At 34.4% G+C, this 27,158-nt stretch overlaps 1 protein-coding gene and 1 pseudogene across 1 annotated transcript; one reads left to right on the top strand and one right to left on the bottom strand.

Moving 5' to 3' along the window:
• Positions 1–252: 252 nt before the first annotated feature.
• On the bottom strand, positions 253–10,924 carry LOC107026652 (transcription factor 25). The gene is made up of 4 exons (XM_015227698.2): positions 10,645–10,924; positions 4,477–5,036; positions 1,053–1,964; positions 253–889 (listed from the first exon to the last, which is right to left on the bottom strand). The coding sequence occupies exons 1-4, from the start codon at positions 10,813–10,815 to the stop codon at positions 643–645; spliced, it is 1,890 nt and encodes a 629-aa protein (XP_015083184.1). The 5' UTR covers positions 10,816–10,924; the 3' UTR covers positions 253–642.
• Positions 10,925–14,559: 3,635 nt separating this feature from the next.
• On the top strand, positions 14,560–23,403 carry LOC107027466 (annotated as a pseudogene).
• Positions 23,404–27,158: the final 3,755 nt, after the last annotated feature.

Here is a 27,158-nt window from a genome sequence, read left to right as displayed (position 1 = left end):
TTAAGCTGAAACGAAAAACATTAAGACCAACCAAATATGAGAAAATTGAAAAATATTCCTATCGAACACGCCCAGAATATGTATCTTCCTGTAAAGGATAGTACACCTATAAACTATGAAATGAATATCACCAACAAATAAAACAAAATAAAAATGGCGAAGGGCGTTTGCCAATAAAGCATACAAATTGTACTATATCTCGAACAGCTTTAAATTCGAATAAAGTTAGTTCGTTTTAAGAATAAGGTGAAATATTCCAAAATCTAAGTTTATAATTAACTTATTTATGGTTTATCTGTGTTGTTAAACAAAACGGGCTCTTTAAATTTGCAGCATCATCTTTTGATCAAACCACATCAAAACTTACCATCCCATAAAATTTACTGGAGTAATTGTACAGTTCTAATACCTTACTCACTATAGAGCTCAAGCCTCGAGCAGCAATACTCGAATCATTCTCTTAAATACTCGAAGCATCAAACCATGGGTGGGCAGTGGAGAGAGGAGGGAAATTCAACGATATACAGAACTTGCCCCGGAAGACAGTATCACTATATAAGTTGGATATAAAAGAAAACTATGCTTGCGCGAAGCAATTCCAGATACCAAATTGGATGAAATTAATACCTAACCGAAAGAAAACTATCCTTCATTGGCCTGCTCATCATGTTCAGGCTGATCATGGCCTGAACCATAGTTAATCCACGGTAGCATAGACTCGAGCAAGACAGCAATTGCATTTCGATCTGTCAGATCTTGGACACGGTGGTTTGCAGGCTGTGCATCATTTGGCACCTCTCCCCTTGGGTCAACCATGAAATTTTGCAAGTTATCAGGAGGCAAAGTCGGAACTGAATCAGAAAAATCTGATACCAGCAAGTGAGAATACCTGGTAAAAGTAAAAGACAAGTTTTAAGCCCCACATGCATGAAGGGAATGTGTAGACAGTTGATGAGTAGTGAATTGAAAATAATACTGCAATATGGGGAATACAAGCAACACCAAGAAAAGGTTTCATTGATGAGGAGGACAGCGTGATAGGTAGTACTCACTCATTTTTCTCAGATGAAAACGCTTCTCTTCTCACACATGTCCAGTCTCTCGCATAAGTCCCATCATTCTGCAGTGTCTCAATCACCGAAAGTGTGGCATCCCTGAGAAACTTCTGGAGGTCAGGAAGCCTCCATATAATGTAGCTCCTTTCGACATATATGTTTATCAAGTGGTCTAAGGAGGGTGTCCCAGTTTGATCAGAGCTAAAGAAATTGTGCTTGATTATGCTAGTCCAGGCTCTATCCTTTAAAGGTACCTTCGTCACCAACTTTTTCAAGACTGAAGGATGTAGCATCAATGCCTGCTTCATAAGATCTACTGAAGAAGCTTTTAAATCTTCAGCCTTTATCTCTTTAGCATGTTCATCATTTTCGACATAGTATCGGCACACAGCAAGAGAATAGGAGAAATTTGGAAATAACCACAAAGAATTATCACTCTTATATTGCTCAGAGAACTGTTCAAGCCATGTATACTCCTCCGCTCTTAAAGAATAGTAGTCAATGCAGAACAAGACACCCATTGGATCGTCTGGATCTAGTAGGAGCAACAATTTGCAGAGCTCAAGGGCAGACCGATGACAGCCACGTCTATCCATGTTTTTCATGTGAGAGAAAAGCACAGAGAACAACGGTTTGTTGATTTCACAACTAAACTTAAGTTGACAGTTGCCCACTAAAGGAGTGAACATTGGATGCCAAGCACATTCCAATGCATACAGACATCTTGCAGTACAATCAGCCGACATTTGCTGTTCACCACTGAATTTGTAATATTCAGCTAATGTAATGAGTGAGTCAACATGATACGGATGATGCAACAGAATGTTCACGATACCATTAAAATCATGAACTGCCTTAGCACTTTCAAATGCTTTCTGGGCTTGGCTATAGGATGATGTATGTACATACCTAGGAACACAATATGAACCCAGTTAGTTTACACTTTTACACAATAAAACAAACTTCTGTTAAACTTAACATCCGTCTTCTAGGACAAGAAACATTATCCTCAAATGAAATAAAGATATAGGGCTGAAGCTTCAACTCTTTAAGTTTTTAGTTTCATGGGTCAAACTAAGTTGAGCAATTTAGCCCGAATAAAACAATAATCAAAAAACTTAACTAATCATAACGCGAAGGAACCAAGATGCTGAAATCCATTTATTTCAATCGGCCACTCATATATAGGCTCTCTTTCCAGTTGTTGGAATTTACTAAAAGGAAAAAATGGCGAACTTTCATGCAGTACACAGTTGCACGAGTTAAAGCCATTCAGTAATCTGTAGGCAGGATATTATTTTGAGAGGATGAGAATATATTTTAAAAATAATAAGGTAAGATAATACATTAAATCTATTTCAAGAACAGTATTTCAGATGATAAGATAAATAGAAACACTAGCATGTAGCTCAAATTAGTACTCAAGTTGTTTTCATAGTCTTTAAAACTTCCACTTATAAGTTGTTGACGTCAAAATCAATTCTACTACAGTTGATTGGTGGATGCTATAGGGTCATAAAGTTCCAAACATGCACCAGTTTTCAATTGGAGTTCAACATTAACTTGTAGCTCATTCGGATGCGAAAGAATTTGGAGCGTTGTATGAACATATGAGAAGCTATATTACATTATTACGCAAGTAAATTGTATCTCGATTGTCCTAAGTACTCCTATTAATTACTTTCTACAACTTATGTGCATATTGATACTAAAAAGAGGAATATGCTCGCAATACCATCCCAATTTGTTCTGATAATATTGATGAAGCAAATGAATGGTTAACTAGAGCCCCTCAACATCATAAAGATGGAGAAGTGTATGAAGGAGAAGATCTCACTTATTTACCATGATGCTATGGCAACTGGTGTTAAGGAGAATTTTTAACGTCCAGGGGGACTACTTTAAGGAGCGAGTGAAGAGTAGCTACAAGTTCAAGAAAAACCCTAGTTGATGAAGCCTATGATGATAAAGAAGATGATGACCAATAATAATAACATGATGACACTTGAAAAGTTTGGAGTTCTTGTCGAAAAATAGGATGTTGCTCCATTTGGGAATTGGTTTTGCATTTGCTTAATATGTTATGACTCATGAGGATTATTAAATTCTAGTTCTACATCTATTATTTATATTAATTTAAGAACTGAGAGATTTGCTTTATATGTTATTTCTATTGAGTTATTGGCTATTCATCTATCAAAATTTAATATTTTTAGTTTTTGTTAAATTGCACTTCAGTTGAAAAATCATGTATTTCTCTTCATGCTTCTCGATTCGAGGGAGCAAGCCCTCGCTGTCTTTTTTCACTTCTCTCTCTCCAAAACACTGGGTAGTCCAATAAAAAAATTTACAGAACTGATTAAAATTTGTTAACCCAACCCAATACCGATAAACCAATACAATTTTGTCAATCTGATTTATCAACTAAACCAGTTTTTGCACATCCCTAGCTGATACAAGTATTATTATTAATACTCTCCTACTATCTTATGCTTCAATTTTATCATTATATATTGTTTCCTTTTGCTTCAATTATCCTACTATTTGTTGTTGTTGTTGCTACTATTTCTTATCTCCATCATTTTCACTATTTATCTATTATATTTCATTTCCAACTGATTTTAATATGCTTTACTTGATTCGAGATTCTATCAGAAATAATCTCTGTAACTTCATAAGGCAGGAGTAAGTTGCATTCAGACTACCCTCTCCAGACCCCACTTGTGAAATTACATTGGACATGTTGTTGTTGGTATTCTACTTAAACCCCTTTTCATTTGATGTTCAACGGAGGCTAGGTCATAACTATTCTGCTAGCTTATACTAAGAAATGCATAATCAGACTCGGAAGAAAAAAATTCAGAATGGCAGCATATAAATGAAAACAGATCATATTTATCGAAGTTATAGACAAAGAAAAAAAGTAAATAATGATATATGCGTTAACATACATTTAGATTATGTAAATTATTTGCACAAGATTTTGTGGTGGAATTTACTATAGTAAACAACATCCATTTTTTTGTTTTTGCCTCGCTTTTTATTTTGCCCATCTTCTAAAAAAAGTTGCATCCATTTTTTAAGATAAGACAAAATATCGACCAAGACAAAATTGCAAGGAACGCAGGTAGTAAGCCAACTTTAAAGGTAAACATATTTCCTAGAATTTGCTAACTAGTACTACTTAATATGTTGTCACAAACCATCTAGAGACAAATTACAAAAAGAACATGTTAATGGTGGAAACTTATAGTTTTCTTTACTCTAAAATATGGTCTAAATGTTTCTAATAGTGTTTTATCTAGCACATTAAATTGGAAGTCCAACGCTATGTCTCATCCAGCATTAATACCCCTATTCCACTAGCAAAAGCATATAAAATTGACATGTCAATCCTATCAAGAGAAGCAATGACGTTTACCTAAAATCAGATATCCCATCTCTGGTTTCCACAAGTTCCATCGACAGTGATCCATCCCACTTTGGCCAATGTTCTAAAGGACAAACAAGAATAGTCTTTCGATGGCTCTGGCTCCCACGTCTTCCACCTCTTGACTGTCTGGAACTTCCAGTTTGATGACCTTTTTCGAATGAATTCACCACTTTAGAACCAAATATCCTTCGAAGCTCATTTTCTGCATTAAGAAATTTTGGGTCCACTTGTAAGACAGAAGATATACATTGCTTAACCACTTTTCCTCTGCCATTTAAATTTGTCGGATTATATTTTCCAGTATCAGGAGCAACATGCTCCAGATGAGAAGAGTCATCTTCAATTGATAACTGTTCTAATGACTCATTCCAAGAGTTCCCTTTATCCTTAGCTCCTGGTTGTGACTTCTGCTTGTTTTTCTTCTTTTTGTTTTTCTTAAATTTGCTATCTGACAACACAAATGCTTCAGGAGTGGTTTTTGTGGTGGACGCTTGCTTCTCATTGTTGTTCTCAATTGAGGATCCGCCATTGATATCTGCATTGTTTTCCTGCAGCATAAATCCATCATTAGGCACAACTACTGTCAACCAAGTATAACTGCAAAGGGATTTATTTATTTTTTTGCGAGTAATTTTAATGTAAAAAAGGTCATTTTATAGATTACAAAGTCAACTTAAAATGTTTGTACGGCAAAAAATTGAACAAATTTAGTGAAGGGAAATCTTAGCACTAGAGTTTCAGCAAAAACAGAAGCTACATATTAATGTTCTAAAGAGAGCAAAGGAATTTCAAAGCCAAAGGAATCCTTCTTTTCAAGAAAATGAAGAGGTTGGCACCTCTTTCCCGTGCCAGAGAACGCAACCAAAAAGAATTCATGAAGCAAAAAAAAATTAGGAAGAGAATTCAAAAAGGTTAGTCCTTTCTATAATTTTGATAGATTTGACTTTTAAATAATCAAATTGGGATGGGAGCAGAGTTTGGAAAACTAGGGTTACTAAAATCAAGAGCATACCCAGTTGCACCAAATCAATAGTCCTTATGTCTACACTGAAGAGCAGACGATTATTATCTCCACTCGGTGCCTACACATAACACCAACTTACCATGGTAACCCCTCCTCAATTTATGCACCCTAAACCACAAACCAAAAGTAAGAATTACACATTTCACAGAGCGAGCAGCGAAAGAATGGCATGATGCAGAGGGATGCAACATCCACTCAAGTTGAATTCTTAATCAAGCAAAACATACATCTTCAAAACTGATTTCTCTTCTGGGAATATAAACATCAGTTTCATGTAATGCCAAGAAACAGCTTTTCACCAATAACAAAAATGGCAATCAATGCATATGACAAAAGCAACATGTTTTCACATCTCATCAAAAAACAAAATCATGTACAGAGGTCCTGAGCCATCTCAAAATGAAGAAAAAGATCATAATTCACTCCCCACATGGACATCAGCAATTGGCTAATCTAAGTCCTTTGGTTGGCTCATGAAAAACATATTCTTCACAAGAATTGCACAAGCAAATTGGTATCATATTAGTATCACCAACTGTTCGGGATAGGAAGAACAGAAAAATCAACTGAGATTTAGAATGAAGAGTTCCACGAGTCATTGTTCACTGGGGAAAAACAGTAACCCTCAGTTGTATGCTACTGAGAAGATAACATTTGGCTAGAAGGACTTCCACTGAAGAGAAGTAATTGAAGTTTCCTATGGTTGTGCTGGATATAAATCTCCATCCATAACAGATGTTCATTGTATTATACATTTGTCATCTGCCATGAAGAGATCTAGTAAACTGGAGCCGAACTTACGGACTTCACACCAACAGATTCTATTGGCCGTAGTTCACCAAATTATAACAAAATTCTTTTTTTTTTTTTTTGATCAAGTAAGAGGTTTCATTGCTGATAAAAAGATCAACTTGGCGTATACAAGTGATATACCAGGAAGAGGAGAAACCTATAAGATATGGTTCTCTCCAAAAGGCATCCAATTCCATACAAACAGGAATTGCCAAAAGAAAATAAGCGACCAAAGACTATTCCTCAATTGAGGAAAGCTTATTTTCACTCCTTCAAAAGCTCTCTTATTCCTCTCTTTTCAAATAACCCACGTCAAAGCAAGAGGAGTAACATCCCAAGCCTTGTGCCTTCTTCCCCTAGCTCCACTCTTCCAGTTGAGCATCAACTCCTTGGCACAACCCAAGAAACTCCAAACCATCTAACGATATCTAATAAAGTATTTAAAACCCCTAAAAATAAATATAAACGTGGTGGCTTGCACGCACATCAACTAATTTCACCGGATATCTCTCACCTCCCACCAACAACAAGTCGGTTGCTACAATTGTACAAGTGACTATGTCCACCAAAGCTAAGGATAGATGAGACAAAATCACCTAGTGAGGAAATGTTTTCCTCGGTTGGAATTGAACCTGAGGCATCCTGATTTTTTTTTTTAACGAGTCATCCTGATTTTCAATCCACTCAATTGATCGTTAGCCCACACTTTTCGGTGCTAAGTTCCCTGGGAAGGTATGAAGGTCGGGGATTATGGTATAAGGTGAGTAGGTAGCCAAGTGTAGTCTCCCATTGGGCAGTGTTGTCAAAAGCGCGCTTCGAGACGAGGCGCTGCTCCTGCGCTTCTAGCTCCTGAGGCAAGTGGATTCGGAAAAGGCACTCGCTTTTACTATAGAAGCGAGAAGCGCCAGAAAGGCAAAAGCGCAACAAAGCGTGTTTTTTTATAAAAAAAGCGACAATTAGGGTTTTTTTAAAAAAATTGTAAGGTTTTTTTAAATTTATGAACGATACGACTTCACTCTTCTTTCGCGACTGCTTCTCTTCTTCACGACCAAGAAGTGCGACTGCTTCTCTTCTTCAGACTCTTCCTTATGTAAGTTCTCTTCTTCAGCGATTTTTTTTCTATTTTTGGTTGGTTGCTGCCAAGCTGTTGTAAGTTTTTTCTTCTTCTCTACGAAGCTGTTGCGATCTGCTACTGTTTTTCACTTACTGACCTGTTTTTTTGTTAATATTACTGCCTGCTCTGTTTTTTTCAATTCTTTTGCTGCTCTTTTTCGTTTTTATTTCTGTACACTATGATCAGTGAGTATGCTTGCTACTCTGTTTTTTATTTTTTGACACTTCTTTTTTGCTTGTACTATCTAGTGAAGTTGTATTTTCTCATTCAAAATGTCACAAAAAAGGGATCAGGCTTGGGCGTATGGAACTCCTATGGGTAATAACACAAAAGTCAAATGTAGCTTTTGTGATGTGACATACACTGGCGGAATCTTTCGTCACAATAGCATCTTACAAGTGGCTTATGTAAATGTCCTGACATTAATGCTTTTTGTGCCAAAAGATTCCGCCATTGTATGTCATATCACAAAAGCTACATTTGACTTTTGTGTTAGTACCCATAGGAGTTTCACACGCCCAAGTCGGATCCCTTTTTTGTGACATTTTGAATGAGAAAATACAACTTACAAGCAAAAAAGAAATGTCAAAAAATAAAAAACAGAGCAGCAAGCATACACACAACACTGATCACAGTCAGTGTATAGAAATAAAATCGAAAAAGAGCAACAAAAGAACTGAAAAAAATAGAGCAGGCAGTATATTTACAAAAAAAAGACAGTAATTGAGAAAAAAAACAGTAGCAGATCGCAGCAGCTTCGTAGAGAAGAAGAAGAGAAGAATAAGAAAAAACTTACAGCAGCTTGGCAGCAACCAACCAAAAATAGAAAAAAAAATCACATAAGAGTTTGAAGAAGAGAAGAGTCTGAAGAAGAGAAGGAGAAGAGAACTTACATAAGGAAGAGTCAGAAGAAGAGAAGCAGTCGCAGATTTTTAGTCGTGAAGAAGAGACGCAGTCGCACTTTTTGGTCGTGAAGAAGATACGCAGTCGCACCTTGATCGTGACGCGAAAAAAGAGTGAACTCGTATCTTTCAGAAATTTTAAAAAAAAAACTTACAATTTTTTTTAAAAAAAAAACTAATTGTGGCTTTTTTTATAAAAAGTGCGCTTTATTGCGCTTTTGCCTTTCTGGCGCTTCTCGCTTCTACAGTAGAAGCAAGCGCCTTTTCCGAATCGCCTCGCCTTAGGAGCTAGAAGCGCAGGAGCAGCGCCTCGCCTCGCTTTTTACAACACTGGTACTTTGGGAACGAGAATCACAGTGGTACAATTCATAGCAGACAATAATTTTCCATTTTCAAGGAATCCTAGAATTGCTTCTAGCACCTCCTCACCTATTGTCCCCCAGGATGTTTTAAAGAATTTATCTAGAAACACATAAATGTCTGGGGCTTTGTCCAAGGGTAGGTTTTTAGAGCTAATAATACCTCCTCCCTAGTGATCTCCTTCTTTAGTTTCATTTGTTGATCTTATGGTAAGGCATGGTCCATCTCCGGCAATGTTGATATCGAGACTGGCCATTTCAGCTGCTTGTATCCCCAACAGGTTTTGGAAGAACAGTATGAACTGTTGTGGTATCTGTGTCGGTTCAGTTAGTAGGTCCCCAGCTTCAGTGCTAGTGCTGGCCACCTCGTTTCTAGCTTTTCTTGCCATCATGAACGCATGAAAAAAACTGTGTTTGAATCTCCATCGGATATCCAAGTAGCTCTAGATCTCTGTCATAAAACCCTTTACCTAAATAATTGACAGTTCTTAAAGTTTTACTAACAGTGTTCTCTCCTTGCTGATTAGCTCAAGGTTGAATAGATCATTCTGTAATTGTGCCTAAGCTATTGCAAGTTGGTCGTGCAATGTTTCAACCTTCCTGTCCAGCTGAGTCATTTCCCTGTTCATATGTTTGGCTAGTTGTTCAATTAACTTCAATTTACTTCAGACACTATACATGGTGTGACCATTTATGGATTGGTTCCAGCTATTTTGCACTATCTCCTTGAAGTCCTTTTTATGCAATAGCTCATTATATAATCTGAATGGCCATGGTAATATTTGTAGAGTGACCTCGGTGTATTCATCTTCTTTACCTAAATAGGGTTCTTATAGATCAAAAACAACTAATGTGAAATACACCAATTAGAATTGTCAAATAACCTTTAAGGGCATAACCATTCTAATATATTCATCTTCCTCGCTTGGATCACAATCTTAAGCAACTTAATTCCATCTTCATGCGGTGGCGCTCCGAATCCATTTTTCAACACACATAAATCAGGAATTCAATCACATCCATTTTCTCACCTAATTGGTTGATATCTAGATAACAAATTCGAAGTGGTCATGCCTTAACCATATATCAAAGGTTGGATTCTGTTCATCACAAAAAAATTTCTTGGTGCTTTCAGCTTTATATTCGTGATACATGTGGTCACAAAAAACAGAAGAGAAAATGTAAGGAATACTTACTTGAAGTAATTCTATAAAATCAATCAAGAATAGAATTGCATGGCTTACCAAATCAAAAGCCCTTTTTTTCTAAAGCTAATCCACAAACCTCAGAAGCATCTTCAGGTTATATCATGTTCTTGTTTATTCACCTTCCTTACAGAAAAGGAATCTTATACATCAAAAACTACTAATGTGTACACACCAATTAGAATTGTCAATCAACCTTCTAAGGGTAAATACACAATTCTCACTTGGTTGTTCACACCACCTGTTACCCTCCTACCAACACATGTATTGGATAACTCTATCCTTGGGCAGATGGGTAAAAAAATTAAAACACCTAGAATTTTTTTTCGTGTGCTAGGATTTGACCTGGTCACCAAGGTTTTCAGCCACTTCATCAACCGCCAACCCACACCCTGGGTGCTACTCGAATTGAATCCGAATTTCAAGCAGCTGCCCAAATCTTCACTGAACTGGAACACCCCTTTACAGCCATCTCTCAACACAAATTTCAAAAATTTGTTCAATTTGGTGAATGCTATTCGCTTTACATTTTTTCAAGTATTCATGTTCCATCATATTCCAAGAACGAGATTTGAAGTGATCTGTAGTTAACTCACTACCTTAATCTAACCCTAAATTTATCAGGATTTTGTTCATTCGCAGACTAATACTCACAGAAATCAATTTTCTAAGAAATAAAAATCAAACAATATAATTTAACGAAAATGGCATAACTATCACATTAAAATCTTCTTTTTTTTTCGATAATAACAATACAAACCTGGTCAACACCACCATCATCGTCATCTTCGTCGTCAAGGAGATCGAATGGATTACGAAAAGTAGCGGAGGAAGCAGGAGGAGATTCAGATTCATCTTCGCTATTAATTAGTTGTTGAGTCTCAGCTGGTTCTTGTTCCTTCAAGATTTTCTTCATCAAACGAACCGACATTTTTTCAAGTTTTCCCCAAATTCAATCTTTGTTTCTTCTAAATTTCTTCTTCTACTGTGTTTTAGTTGCCGAACAATTCCACCCTTCAATCCAATTCAAGGTTTAAATTTAAAGCCTATTTTATTTAATTTTTTGCTTTTATAAAAGAACTAGGTAATTGCATTAAACTAATTAATAATTTTTTTACTAATATCCATACATTTAAAAAAAAAATAGGTTCTTAAAAAAATACAATGTTCCAACATGTATTTCATTATTTGTTCTTATCAAATAACTCAAGAACCTCTAATGAATGAATTATTCACAAAATAATAAATTATTGGTTATTTAATCAAACATTAAAAGGAAAATAAAGAAGAAAATAAAAATATATATACAAAAGCATTTTGAATAAAAAGAAACATTTAAGTTGTATAGAGTATACAATTGTGATATATGTCTTAGGATAAAATTATAAAATTTGTTTACATATTTAAAAAAAAGAAATTACGCTTGAACATGAAAGCAATTATAACTTTTAAACTTACATAATGAATTTCTTCAATTGATAAGTGAGAAATTTCATTATTATGTAAAAATAGATAATATGTACGCTTCTATATAATATTTTTAAGTTATAGAATTTAATATATAATATCAAAACATGAATAATTTGAACTGAGTACAATAATTATTTTCTGCACAATGAATATACATAATATATGTGTATATGTTCAATCTAATCGGAGACAATAACATTGCATAAACATAAACAACAGAGTTTAAAATATGTACTCAAAAACAACAATTAATATCATAAGCATAAATTAATGAGGTAAAAAAACATACCAGGATATTTAAAAATAGAATGAAATAGAAAGGAAAAAATTGAGTCGACTGAATGCACAATGTCCCCTTTGAAAACTTTTCCCTTTCAATACCAGAGTTTAAAAATTACATCCTCTCATAATCGAACGATTTTATTCACCAACTTATTGATACAAAAACAGTGTTGTCAAGAAGTTACTCAACATGAGCAAAGTATACAAATACTTAATTTTACGGAAGTAGAAGAAGAAGATAAGAATTCTTGTTGTTTTAAAATGAGAGGAAATTCCTCTATTTATAGACAACAAAGGATAGTCTGAACAAATATTTATTGTGCCTTATCAGAAAGGTTGCAACTATTTGGAAAAGATACAACCTTTGGAAAGTTAACAACATTTCATAAAAGTTACACCTTTTTAATAAAGTCACACCTCTTCATTAAAATCGCAACTTTTCATTAAAGTCACAACTTTTCATAAAAGTCACAACTTTTGATAAAAATCACAACTCTTCATTAAAGTTGCAACTTTTTATAAAAGTCACATCTTTTGATGCAAGAGGAAGACTGGTTTTGGAAATAAATAAATTTAAAAGGAAATTCTTGCTTGTGGTGCGCCACGTAGGCGGGCGTAAGATTCTCTTTTATATAAATATATGATTGATGCAAGTCGGCTAATGTTTTCTTCTTCTTTAGAAATCATTTTTCAACTTAAAATAATTTATTTATTTATTTGGGTTATTATTGTTTTCAAATTCTTGAATATTTTTTTTAGAAAAATCAAGTTAAGTTAAATCCCAAATTTTTGTTGGAATTGAACATAGAAAATAGGTGGTCATATGTCATCTTGGACATACATTTAATATATGATTCAATATTGAGTTCACAAAGCATTTAGAGGAAATGACGTTCTTAGTCCCTGTGTTATTGCCCAATTTCACTTTTAATCCCTGTGATATTTAATTGTGCACATTTAACCTTGAATTAATTAGGCTAGGCGATTTTGATCTAATCACTAAGAAATGTTAATTTTGTCAATGTATCTTTTACTCACGGAAAGGGCAATTCTGGTACTATCAGCTAAATACTTGAAAAAACCTAATTGTACAAAAATTTAAAAGTATTTATGTCGCATCCTTGCCTCATAATCATATGTTATCTTCATACTTCTTCTGCTTTGATGCAAATTAATGATTTGATCATGAATAATTAAAAGAATTCATATATCTTGATGATAACTTCTCTTTAGTTGTGTTTCTCTTGTGTGAGAACAATACTAGGGCATTCAAAGTTTGTTTATTGTACCTCCTGAAAAAAGAAAAAGGATGACGATGAAATTACGTTATAAGAATGAACTACAATTCACACCAACATGTAAGTATTCTATATAGTTAATTAGACTATAACTTTGATATTGATTGATCAAGAAAAAGATTAAATATTGATGTGGCAAATCAAAACATAAATACATACTAGATGAATATGCATTATAACTTTTTAGAAGATGTTCCTGTGTTTATATTGATATATCTATTACTTAATCTACATAAATTAAAGTTATATTGGTCTTCAGTACTAGATTGATAACAAACAATATCAAGAAACTATAACGAGAAGCAAAATTACTGATCAACAATCAGTTGCATTATACTAGTATTAGAAAGCATAAAAATAACATGTTTATAGTATATATTCTGAATTTGAATGATTAATCACATTTTTTATATTGATGCTATTTATTAAAGCTGCACAATGAAATATTTTTATCTCACTATAGATAAAAGTGAATATTAGTTTTGCTTATATGGATAAAAGTGAATACTAGTACTGCTTATATGGCTAATATAGGAGAACACACAAAGAGAAAAGTTTACTTTAGATTATAGTAGGAACATGTTCTGGTTACTTTGGACAATGTCCAGTGATCAACTTGTAAAGGAGAATGAGTCGTATAAACTCTCTCATTTTGATCTCAACTTTGCCATAGTTACAACACTCATTTCACCCCTCCTATTGGACGCTAAAATATATGTCAACATTCAAAGTCTTATTTTATTATGAAATACACAAGTAAGAGTCAAGGCCTAATTCACTCCTAAAACTGTCCCACCTTCATATTTTCTGAAAAGAATATATAAAAAGAAGTTTTCAAAAGTTGAATAGTAATAAAAAAAATGACAAGTTGACAACTCTTCTTTAAGGACATTAGTTGCACAATTACTTAACAATTCAAATTCAACAAATATTTGAACTTGAAAGGACATGTTACATTTTGTTGTTAGACTTATATGTTTCTATTTGTATTTTCTGTATTGGTGATGTTTGTTACACTGACACTAAATATCATATTTTCCTGATAATAGATGAAGATCCAGAAATGTACACTCTTAAAATGCACTATAATAGTCTATGGGTGTTTGATCACGAGATGAACTATGTTGGTGGACAGATAGCCTACTAAGACAACTGTAAGGGAGGTGAAAATTCTATCACTCAAATGAGAAAAAGTATGAAAAAGTTGAAAGTCGATGATAGAAAAATAAAAATTTTGATTTAAGTTTGGACCTTATTTTGAAATAAGCTTAGGACTTTTGTCAACTGATATAGATATATACAATCTTATCCACAAAGTTTTTGTAGAGAGGTGGAGATATTTGTGGAACACACAGATATGAAGATCAATGGACCTACGATGTGGTTAATATTGCAGGGGCTCGACTTCAAGGTGAAGAGATCTTGGTAAATGTTGATGTAATAGAGGAAAGTGACGCCACAAGTGACAAATGTGAGTCATTTCATGACTCTGATTATTTCTTGGAAGGAGATGACATGATTTTTGATAAAATTGTCGACTCTACTGCGAGTGGATTGGTGCTAATGAAAAAATCAGAGACAACCAATTTAAAGAAAAAACTATTGAGTTTGGCATTGCCTCTGACATGGCAAAGATTCCCAATAACAGTCAAGAAGAAGTTTGTGATGCATCGGATGGTGAACTAACGAGTTTGCAAGAACATTCAGATGATGATAATGTCAGTTTTGCTGAATGCCTCTCAAAGTGAGAGTCTTTCCATTATATAGAGAGAATAAATATTACAAATCCCTAAAGATCCTTCATTCCTATCCCTATAGATCAGCTATTCTATCTCTACAAATCTGCTATTCAATCCCTCCAAATCCACTATTCTATCACAATTTATTTTTTTTAGTTCTACAACAAATCTATATAATCATGCTAATTTATATCACTATCCAATTACATTAATATATACAGTTATATATATTTCCATCATGCTAACATCCCCCCTCAAATTGATGCCGGTGGATCAAGAAACATCAATTTGCCTACTAGAAACTGATGGCATTGTCGTGCCATACATTTTGTAAATTCATCAGCTATTTGAGGATCACTGGACACATTAGAAGAGTAATGACTCCTTTATCTACAACTTCTCGTATATAATGACAATCTACTTCGATGTGTTTGGTCCTCTCATGAAAAATTGAATTAGTGCAATATGAATAGCACTTGTATTATCAGCATGGAGAGAAGTAGGATGAGATTGAGGAAATCCAATCTCAGCAAGTAATCCACGAAGCCATACAACCTCTGAGCAAGCAGTAGACATGGATCGATATTCAGCCTCAGTTGAAGATTTTGACACACGATCTTGTTTTTTACTTTTCCACGATACCAATGTCTCTCCAAGAAACATGCACCAACCAGTGACTAAACAACGAGTATCAGGACATCCTGCCCAGTCAGAATCACTAAAAGCATTAAGACGAATAGGAGAACCCCTTGGAAAGAACAATCCACGAGTAGATGTTCCTAGAAGATACCGAATGATGCGACGACCAACCACCAAGTGGAGATGATGAGGAGCTTGCATATATTGACTAACTTGTTGCACGGCAAAAGAGATACCAGGTCGAGTAATAGTAAGGTAATTTAAACTCCCAACTAATTGTCGAAATATAGTTGGATCAGGAAGAAGACCGCCTTCCTCATGACGATACTTCACATTCAGTTCCAATGGAGTATCTACAGAGGAGGAATCTTGAAGACCAACCAAAGAAATCAGATCCTGAGTATATTTGTGTTGGTTTAGAAACACACCTGAAACAATATTAAACTTTCAAACACAAAAAATATGTAAGAGTACCAAGATCTTTCATATGAAAAGAATCTTTAAGCTGCTGTTGGAGGCTAGTGATTAGTGAAGAATCAGTTCCTGTGATGATAACGTCATCAACATACACCAAAAGAAGAACACAACCTGTAGATGTTTTCCGAAGAAACAAAGGCGAGTCATATTTGCTCTGCTCAAAAGAAAATTGTAGCAAAGTAGACCGGAACTTAATAAACCAAGCTCTTGGAGCTTGTCTTAATCCATAAAAAGACCGCTTCAACTTGCATACATCTGATGTAGTTGATGAGAGCAAACCAGGTGGAGGATTATATAAATCTCTTCTTTGAGATCACCATGGAGAAAAACATTTTTGACATCCATTTGATAAAGAGACTAGTTTTGTGAAGCAACAATGACAATAATAGTTCGCACCATAGTCATTTTTTCAACTGGTGCAAAAGTATCCTTATAGTCCACCCCATACTCTTGTCTATTACCAAGAACAACCAATCGAGCTTTGTATCGATCAAGAGTTCCATCAGAATGAAGTTTAATTGAATAAACCTATTTACATCCAATAGGGCGGACATTTGAAGGACATGAAACAATGTCCCACATGTCATTTTCTTTAAGAGCCAAAAGTTCCTTCTCCATTGCTTTTTGCCAACATTCAAGCTTGGAGGCTTGTGAGTAACCTGTCAGAATAGAGATGGTGGATAAAGTAGAAGAAAAACCATACCGTTTAGGAGTTTGAGACACTCTAGTAGATCACTAAGGAGGCTCAAGAGGAGCAGGCCTTGAAAAAATCTCAGATTCTGGTTGTGAGCAGTCTCAGGTGGCGGATCTGTTTCAGGATGGGGTAAAGTTGGCTAATATCGTTCATACACAAATCCTGGTTTGAACCGCTTAGAAGACAATGACAAATCCTCAAAAGTAGGAAGAAGAGGAGAAACAGAAGATGACTTAATAAGAGTAGGAAAGAAATACTGATTCTCAAAGAAAATAACATTCCTAGAAACACGAAATTTGTTAGAACTTGGATCATAACGAATAAATCCTTTTTGCGAAGTACTATAGCCCATAAAAGCACATTTAGTAGACTGAACAGAGAGTTTATTGCATTGAGAAGGAGGCAGGTGCTGATATACCGTGGTTTCACGGTATATTTAATGCTTTTTCCTTAAGTTTAGTATGTGTCCAAAAGCCTTTTTGTAGTGATTTTTATGTAAGTTTCTCTTTATTTGCAGGAAATCTGTCTAAAGATGCACGCGGAAGTTTTTGAGCAAGAAATGCAGAAAAGTTACCACCTACGGAGCTTGTGACGGTCCGTCGAGCCTGTGACGGTTCGTAGGTGGCATCGTAGTGAAGCTGCTGAAGGAAGATGGGGAAGTCTGACCAAGTGAGGGATTACGAAGTTCATGACGGACCGTCATGGCCACGACGGTCCGTCCTGCTGGTTCGTCGTGATGATCAGAGAGTAGTCACAGTACCCAACTTTCAAGAAGTCTAAGTGTTATGGAACGAAGACCCTCGACGGACCGTCGTGCTTGGAACGGTACGCCATACTTGTTCGTCGAGGGTAATGAAGAAAGCAGCAGAAGAAGTTGTGAAGTATAGGATGACGGAGGCCATGACGGCCCGTCGTTGACCATGACGGCCCGTCACGAGGTCCGTCGACTCGGACGCGTTTTGACAGATTTCCAGCAATTAGAGTCCTTCTCCTATTAGGTTTTTGTTTTTTATAAATAGTTCGATAAACCTCATTGTTGGGGTTAGACTCTGGGTTATTTTAGCTTCTTTGTTGATTAGACTTTGTGATTGTTATCAGACTTTTGATTTATTGAAGGATTAATTTCAGTAATTGTTGTACTTTTTCTGGAATTAATTGTTGGTGATTTTGTTGATTAATCAAGTGAACTTCTGGATTTTATTCTTTCTCATTGAAGTAAGTGCATGAATTCTTATATTACATATTTGAATATTGTGATTATGACTATGGGTAACTAAACTCCATAACTAGGGTTGTGGGAACCATGGGCGAATAATGAGGTAAAACCTAACTAAAATAACAATTCTAGAATAGTGTCTTGCATGTATTGATAATTCTTTCGCTTAGAAGTCTTTTTAACGAATGGCCAACGTTAGAACTCGCCTTAGTGCTACTTGCCGGACCAAGGAGGTAGATAATAAGAAAAGAATTATCAACATAGATTTAGTGTATACTATCTAATAGGCTAGTATTGATTGGTACAAGGTAATAACTTAGTCAAATATCGAATACGATGCTTAATATGAGGTAAAGATAAGGGTTAGTATAGCAACACATGTAACCGGACCAAGGTGCGGAGTGAAATTTTCTAGATGCTGGACCAAGGATTTAGAAATACATAACTTATCACTTTGCATGCAAGATACTAGGAAAGAATTGTTATAGTTAGAATTATCAAGTTAGGAACCTGTGGGGAACACTTAAACCCTAGTTACTTTGATTAATCGATTAAACTCCAAGATCTGAATCTGTTAGTTGTTACTTTAAGTTAGTTAGTTATTTTCACTAATTTAGAAATAAACCCTCCCCCCCTTTATTTTCTTTTGTTTTCTAAGGAAATAATTGACTGAACAATACTAATAATAAATTAAAGTTAAGTCTGAACTATTTTCCTCGTGGGAACGATCCCAACCTCATTAGTTGGGTTCTTTACTTGATACGATCGCTTTACTTCTCAAATAAGAAGTAAGTTTGAGCGTATTAGGTACACAAAATAAACACAACCAAATGTATGAAAGATGCTTGTGAAAAAGACGATAATATGGAGACTCAAGGTTTAACACTTTAGGTGGAAGTCTAATAATTAAATAGACAGCAGTAGACACAGCTTCAACCCAATATTTAGATGGAACAGAGGAGTCAATCAATAAAGTACGAGTGACATCCAAAAGATGACGGTTTTTACGCTCAGCAATCCCATTTTGTTGTGGCGTGTATGGGCAAGAGCGTTGTGATACAGTTCCTTTCTCAAGCAACAAATTATTGAATTCATGGGACATATATTCTCCACCAAGATCAGATCTTAATATTTTGATGCATGTGAAAAATTGAGTCTCAACGTAAGCCAAAAATTTCTTGAATATGAAAAACACTTCAGATTTAGATCGAAGAAAATACACCCATGTAAACAAACTATGGTCATCTATAAATGTCACAAAATACTTGAAATGAGCAAGAGAAATTACTGGTGAAATTCCCCTAACATCACTATGAATGACATCAAAACACTTCGCAGCACGACTACCAAAATTAGGAAAAGGAAGAGTTTTACTTTTGCCTAATTTACAAGTAGAACAATCAAAGGAAGCAACTGAAAATTGGTTTTATTTCTCGATAAACCAGAATTGGACAAATGATACAACATAATAGAATTTGGATGTCCTAGACGGTTATGCCAAACCTCATTCTTAGTAGTGGTGGAAGCGAAAGCCAGAACAGGAGGAATAGAAAAGTGTATAGGAAACAATCTTCCAACTTTAGGGCCCCTACGCGATTATCGTCCCCGACACTTGATCCTGCACAAGGCAACCATTACAAGAAAAGTTCACATTACAATTGTTATCTACCAATTGACCAACCGAAATATGACTAGTGGAGATCTTTGGTGATACAAAAACATTCTTGAAAGTATCAGTAATATCCCCAACGTTGGTAATGGGTAAATTACTACCATTGGCAACCTAAATTTGTGTTGGACCATTATATTGACAGATGTTTTTGAGTATATCAGTTGAGTTGGTCATATGATTGGAAGCGCCAAAAGCCCAGAATCAACAAGCCAAAATTTAGATATTACTTCATTACCTTGTATCCCAAAGTTGAAAATGCTGACAAGATCATTTATTGTACCACTTGAGGAGTAATAATTTGTCCTACCGAAGATGAGCTATCTATAGTAAAATCATTTATACCAACTTGGAAAGCGTTTGCCCTACGATATTGAGGACGTGTGGGACACTATTTGATAATGTCCTTGTTGTTTACAATAATTACAGAACTTCTTGACACAATTGCGAGCAATATAATGACCATATATCTTGCAACTGTAGCATTGAGGTCTAGCCATATCCACGCACTTTCCTTTCTCTTGAACTGCAAATGCATTAGTGACAACATTTCCTTGATGAAAAACATTTTGAGTGACGAGATGCTGCTCCTCACAAAGTAATTTCCTAAAACAGACATCCAACGACGGAGATTGATCATGGCTCATCAAGTTGGAGCGAACACTTTCAAAGTCAGATCGTAATTTCATCAAAAATTGATCTCGCTTGATTTGTTCATGAACTACTTGAATGATGGAGAGAGATTTAGAAGGTATTTTAGCATAAACAATATCGGTAAATTCAGCCCATAAGTTCTGAAATCCAGAGAAATAATCTTGAATAGAGAGACCTCCTTGTGAATTCATAGAAATTTCATGCTCTAACTGAAAGCGCCTTGCGCTATGGTCTTGGTTGTAAACCTTTCTTAAATAATCCCATATGCCCTTGTTGTCTTGTATGGCCTGAAACTAAGAACAAGAGGGTCAATTGACCCTAAAATCCATGTCATCACCCGAGCATCTTCAACTTTCTATTGACCGAGCTTTTTAGGATTGTTAGGAGTAGGATCGCTTCCATCTATATGTCCCCATAATTCTTTTCCGGTGACAAATACTTGGAATTGAAATTCAACAAAGTAATTTTTTCCCGTGAAACGAACATGAAAGGACTCAAACTGATATGACGACATGTTCTTGACAAGCTAAGGAAGATAGAAATGCAATGATGCAAAATAACCAGAACGACCAAGAAGATTCAAAGATGCCTTAACTTCCAAGATACTTAGGACTAACTGTTGACTAATAGTAAGCAGAACCAAAACTTCCAAAAAAATTCTAGAAGGAACCACAAATGAAAGACACTAAGAATCAAAGCACTGAAAGAGGCTCTGATACCATGTCAGTTTTGCTGAATGTCTCTCAAAGTGAGAGTCTTTCCATTATATATAGATAATAAATATTACAAATCCCTAAAGATCCATCATTCCTATCTCTAAAGATCAACTATTCTATCTTTACAAATCTGCTATTCAATCCTTCCAAATCTGTTATTCTATCACAATATTTATTCTTTTGATTCTACAACAAATCTATATGGTCATGCTAATTTATATCACTATTTAATTACATTAATATATACAATTATTTAGATTTTCATCATGCTAACAAATAATTCAAAAAGATTCATTGTTTTTAATGCAAAAAGAGATCTAGAAGATCCAAAATTTGAGTTTACACTTAATATGGTTTTCAGTAGTAGTAAAGAGCTTAAATGAGCAGTGGAAGTGTGTGCTGTGATGATGAAAAAAGATATCAAGTTCAAGAAAAATGAAAGTAGGAGGGCAAGGGCAATTTTTGTAAGGTATCAAACTGCAAATTATTTATATACGCATCAAAGGCTAATGAAGATGAACCTTTCATGATCAAAACAATAGGTCCTGATCATTCATGTGGCAATCAAAGAGGAAATAAAACCATTGACTCTGAATTTTTTGCTAAGAAATATGAAGATTAGTTCAAAATTAGTCCAAGTTGGGTGTGAAAGAATTTCAAGCTCATGTGATTAAGAAGCATAACTGCACACTCAATAGACATCAGTCTTATAGGGCAAAAAAAAAAGAAGGCCTTAGATCTGATTACAAGGACTAGACAAGAACAATTTGATATATTGTGGGACTATTGTGTAGAGTTAAGGAGGAGTAACCCAGGGACTACATGTATTTTGAAGTTGGATGATAATCCAGAAACAATGGTCAAAGATAGAAAAAGATTTTTAAGAATCTATGTGTGTTTTGCAGCTTGCAAACAAGGATTCTTAGCTGGATGTTGACATATAATAGGGTTGATGGATGTCATTTGAAAGGCTGCCAAATGGGAGGGCAATTATTTGCATTAGGCACTGATGCCAACAACAACATGTATCATGTTGCATTCGCAATAGTGGAAGGTGAATTGAAGGAAACATGGAGTTGGCTTCTTACACTTCTTGATGAGTATCTAGGAATTTTCCAAAAAGTTTTTGCTTGGACTTTCATTTCTAATAAACAAAAAGGTCTAATTCCAGCATTTGATGAGATAATTCCAGATGTCGCACACAGGTTTTGCATGAGGCATCTGCACAATAATTTCAAAACTGAATGGTTTGGAGGACAAGCATTGAAAGAAGTCCTATGGAAAGCTGTCAGGGCAACTACAGAACCTGAATTTTCCAAGCATATGGAAGAAATTTCAAAGATAGAATATAGATGCCCCAAAATGGTTCGTGAATAAGCCGCTCATTCACTGGTCAAGAGCTTTTTTTCTCTTCATTCACATAGTGTGACATGTTATTGAATAATATGTGTGGGTCATTTAATAGCGTACTTCTACTAGCAAAGACCAATATACTCTGATGATGCTTGAATCAATAAGGATCTATATGATGTCAAGACTTCAGAAGAATAGAGATAAAATGATTAACCATAACCACATAATCTGCCCACGAATCTTATTGAAGCTAGAGAAAAATAAGGATAAGGTTTCTGAGTATTTTGCCATTAAATCTGATAAATATCATTACCAAATTGAGGACATTCATCTAAGATTATTCTCTGTTTATCTTAAGTATAGGAAATGTTCTTATAAGATATGGGACTTAACATGGATACCTTGTAATCATGTTATTGCAGCTATATGGGTTAAAAAGGATGAACTTGAAAAGTATGTTCATGAATGTTACACTGTTGGGCAATATATGAAGAGTTATTATCCATCTATTTTGCCAATTAATAGCTCTGAGCAATGGTCTAAGACTGGGGTAGAACCACCATTGCCACCCATATTTAAAGCTCAGCCAGGTAGACCAAGAAAACTAAAAAAGAGAGGAAATGATGAGACAACTCAAAATGAATCAGATTCTAAAAACAGTACCCTTTTAAAATCATCAAGAAAGGGCAAAAAAAGAAAGAAATGGGTCTTGTGTGGAAAAACGGGACATAATAGTAGAAAATGTCCTATTCTTATAAAAACCAATCAATATGAGGTTCAACAGCAACAAGTTCACCAGGAAGTCAACAAAGAAGGTTCATCTACACTTAATAATGAATTGTCAGTTTTCAAAATAAGTTGATTTCCTTAAATATATGTTAAGAATAACAATAATAAAAATGTTATTTCAATGTAGGTTTCAAGCACTCTTACTGATAGTGTGGCATCAGTACAGTCCAACTCCTCATTTGTGACTCAACAAATTGTAATTACCATTGACATTGTCTATTTATGTTGTATGTATTGAACTTTATTAACTTAGTTTATTTTATTATGTATTGTAGGCCAGTCAACTTAACAAGCCAAGGGCACAACCTCAAATCCCATTGAGGAGTTCTGCATTTATTTTAGAAGATATTAATGAGCATTCTAGAGAAGGTACAAGGCCATATTTCATCCAGAGAATGGGAAAACAATGTCCCATTGTCAAGCTTACAGGAGGCGCTTTCTCAAACTAGCAAGAGAGTCGAAATTAGAGCATATGCTAAGAAGAAAAATGTTCCTTAAATACAAGCCAAACATTTTTTCATGACAATGCGTGCATGAGTTTAGATTGTTCTCTTTCCTATTGACTTTGAAGTTGTTTATGCTTTGGTGACATGTTTTTGTTTCCTCTTAAAACTACATGTAACTTAAACAGTTTGATTTTGTTCTTGAGTTGAACTTTTTGCAGATGACGATGACTATAGCAAGATCACATGCATCAATCCATTGTTTTAACAATAAAAAGATTGTTATGTTTCTACATATTCAGAGCCTAAAACTTGACCCTTCTATCTCCTAATTTATTTTCTTGTATCTACATGTAAGGTGGCTTGTACAAGAGTGAAAAGGGAGAAACCTGAGATTGTGGCCAACTCGTCAACAGAATCTTCCGCAGAATTTGTCTCAGAAGAACCACTTTCAATATATTCTACAGACCCAGAAGCATTCTGTTCAAATAACTCAGCAGGATGAGAACCATTATCTTCACGCTTCAATGTTGAAAGTTTCATCTATGCATGATTATTCTCTTCAATAGTCAAAGATTTTATAGGTTCTTCGGCCAAATTACACCTGCTTTTCTTTGCAACTCCTGGCTACTCAGCTCCCGTCTCAGAGATGCAAACAGAACCTGAGTCACGTCAATTTTCAGTGCTCTTCAAACCTTTGAGCAAGAAGGCAGCTCCTATCACTTTTTTAAGGAAAAATAGAGTAGACTTAAAACGTGTTCGCGACGAGTTTGTCTTATAACATACAATAGATTAATGAAGCTAGCTATTCCCATAACATATAAAGGAGTAGTAGTTAGACTATAAGCTCCATAAAAATAAGTTCACAACTGATATACACTTACGTAAGGCATGGTGTATATATGTCCTCAAACACATAACTAATATGCACTTACTTAAGGCATGGTGTATATATGTCCTCAAACGCATAACTCCATTTGAGAAATTAGAATGTCATTGGTATCTGCATAAAGCCACTCAGCATCACAGATTCTAGTCCCGAGAATGGTTATGGGAACGTGCTTCTCTCCAATACCATTCTTATTGGCTTTCATTGGATATGAAGCCAGAGCTCTGACTCTGATATTACGGCCATTGATTTCGTCTCCCGCATCTACACACCATTTAAGTTAATGCAAAACACATATGACAATCTTACATCAAAAAATCCAATAAGTTAATATCTAGAAACAATTTTTCACTATCACGCTTTACAAGTCAATATAATACCAAAACTTTGAAATTCATATTGTCTCTTCATAATCAAGATAAATAACTTCACTCTAGCACTACAAAAATAGTGCAAACTTCACACTTAACCACATTTTACTGATTTTAGTGAGATAAAACATTTGAATGTTGATAACTATTAGTTTCACTATTAATCAATTTGCAATACTATAAAATGAAAGATACATTCGCAAACGACAAGGATCCCGTTAAAATCCGAGAGGTAAAACAATTATTGGACCTGCCAGCTCAAACCTTTCATTTTCAGCACCTTCAAAAGGGGTTACTACAATTTTAAAAGGGATACAAATTGATTTAGGCAAAAGAAAAAGTGATTTCCCAAAATTAATTCATCACACCCATACTCATTACATCAACTAAATTAGAGTTGTCATGCACACACTATTTATACTTTAGAAGAAAATAAAACCTTCAAATATGTAAGTATATTACCTGAATTTGAAAGATTAAGCAAATATCAGTGAAAATGTAGAGTTGAAGAACCAAAATCGCTTAACCGAATCGATAAGGCGAAATCGAAAAGACTTAGCTCATATCTAAAGTTGAAGAACTAAGAAGAAATCTCAAAAATTGATTCAATTGAAACAAAAATTATTCCAAGATGAGCTCCATCGTATATTTTTCTTTAGTTAAATCAATTTTTAGGAGCTCTCCATTTGATTTTTTAAGAGAAAGAGAGATATAAGAAAGGAGAATACACTGATATATTTTCATGTCATTCTAAGAGAGATAAAGGGAAATTAAAAATGAAGAAAAAAGTAAAAGTAAATGCAAGCCACGATAATTCTGACAGTATGCTATCATATGAACCTAGAGTAACTAAATTTAAATGATAAAAGAATTATTTTATAAGACAATAAATAAAGGGATAACAAATACTTAATAGTACCAAAATAGCCTTTTCCATTAATGAAAGATTGTTAACAAAGTTAACGTTTCTTAGTGATTAGATCAAAATTGCTCAGTTTAGTTAATTTAAGGTTAAATATGCACAGTCAAATATCACAGGAACTAAAAGTAAAATTAGGCAATAAAACAGGGACTAAAAAACGTCATTTCCCCAAGTATTTAATACATATATAAACTTAAATAGGATAGATTTTATATGAGAACTTAATAATTATGTATAAAAAAAAGATATTTAAACAAAATATGTCCATAAGGAAAAAGGTATAGAATTTATCCTAAATTTGTTCCTAAAATAAATTTAAATTAAATACTCAAATTATTATGGCAATTTAGTACATACATAACCTTGGTTAATGTGATATTACTTACTTTTGAGTGTGTAAGAAGAAGAAAAAAATAACAAAATTATAAACCTGACACTATTTTATTGATCATTATATAATTGAGTATTTTTAGTATAAAATAATTTTTAATATGTTAATTATGCTAATTCTCTTTTTTGTTTTTTAATTTATAATAAATTATGGGCTCTATTTATGAAAGTTCTTTTATTATTCTTTTCCATCAATTCGTTATCATCATCGATTATTTTTCAGCAAATTCATCTAAGAACCTACTTGAAGAAAATTATTCGAAAAATCATGGGTATATGATGACTTTGATTGAAATAGAATGATATATATGCATAAAAATTATAATTATTTTCTTAAAACTAATTGAAAATTCATCGAGAAAAATGATTACTTCTCTTTGTTTTCTCTATTTTGTCGTAGCAACGATTTAGCCATCACAATATTATTTCAATCTCAAGTCATCAATAATATATTGACAAAAGGGTTAAAAATATCCCTCAACTTTGTCTTATTGGTTGATTATGCCCTTACCGTTAAAACGAAGTTATTTTTACCCGTGTCGTTACTAATGTCATCCTTTTTGCCCCTCAATTGGATGAAAAGCCCCAAATAACTTAAACTAACCTGATTTCAACTGATATTACCCAATTATCTAATTTAATCCTAACCAAACCCGACCCACTATACTAATATTTCCTAATCTTCAAAATCAAAATCATATTTGAGACTTCACTGTGAAATTGATCGAAAATTGATGACTGAAATTTGTCCACAAGTGAAAAGCCAATCCAATATCCCCTTCTTCATCGCAAACGGCATATTTTTTCATCAGTTTTTTCATCTCCATTTTCAGCTACCGTTTAATCCACTCTTTTTTTAAACTTGATCAATTTTACTTGTAATGAAATTTGGATTTTCATTGTTGTCAAATGTGTGCCTAAATTTAGGGGAATGTATAGCAGATGATTCAGATTGTCAACTCCGTGAAATTTGGGGTTTCCCCCTTTCTAATGCTAGGTTTGAGATTGACATGTAGTTGATAATTGTGATTTTTTGGGTCAAATTCTTGTAGGAAACTTCAACTTTTTATGGTTTTCAATATGTTGACTCTATTAGTGGGTAGATGGGTTATATTTGAAGAATTTATATCTGTATCATAAGAGAAGAATTCATCAGAGCAATTTAGATTGAGTAATTTGTCTTTGAGACAAGAAGAACAAATTTCAATTGGAGATGAATTTGGATGTTTCATACTTGGGATATTTGATGAAACAAAGTAATTG

This window comes from Solanum pennellii, chromosome 8, assembly GCF_001406875.1.
Source record: "Solanum pennellii chromosome 8, SPENNV200".
In the NCBI taxonomy this organism is placed as follows: Eukaryota; Viridiplantae; Streptophyta; class Magnoliopsida; order Solanales; family Solanaceae; genus Solanum; species Solanum pennellii.
The sequence above is the reverse complement of the archived record's forward strand: the minus strand, read 5'-3'. Positions and strand labels throughout refer to the sequence as shown.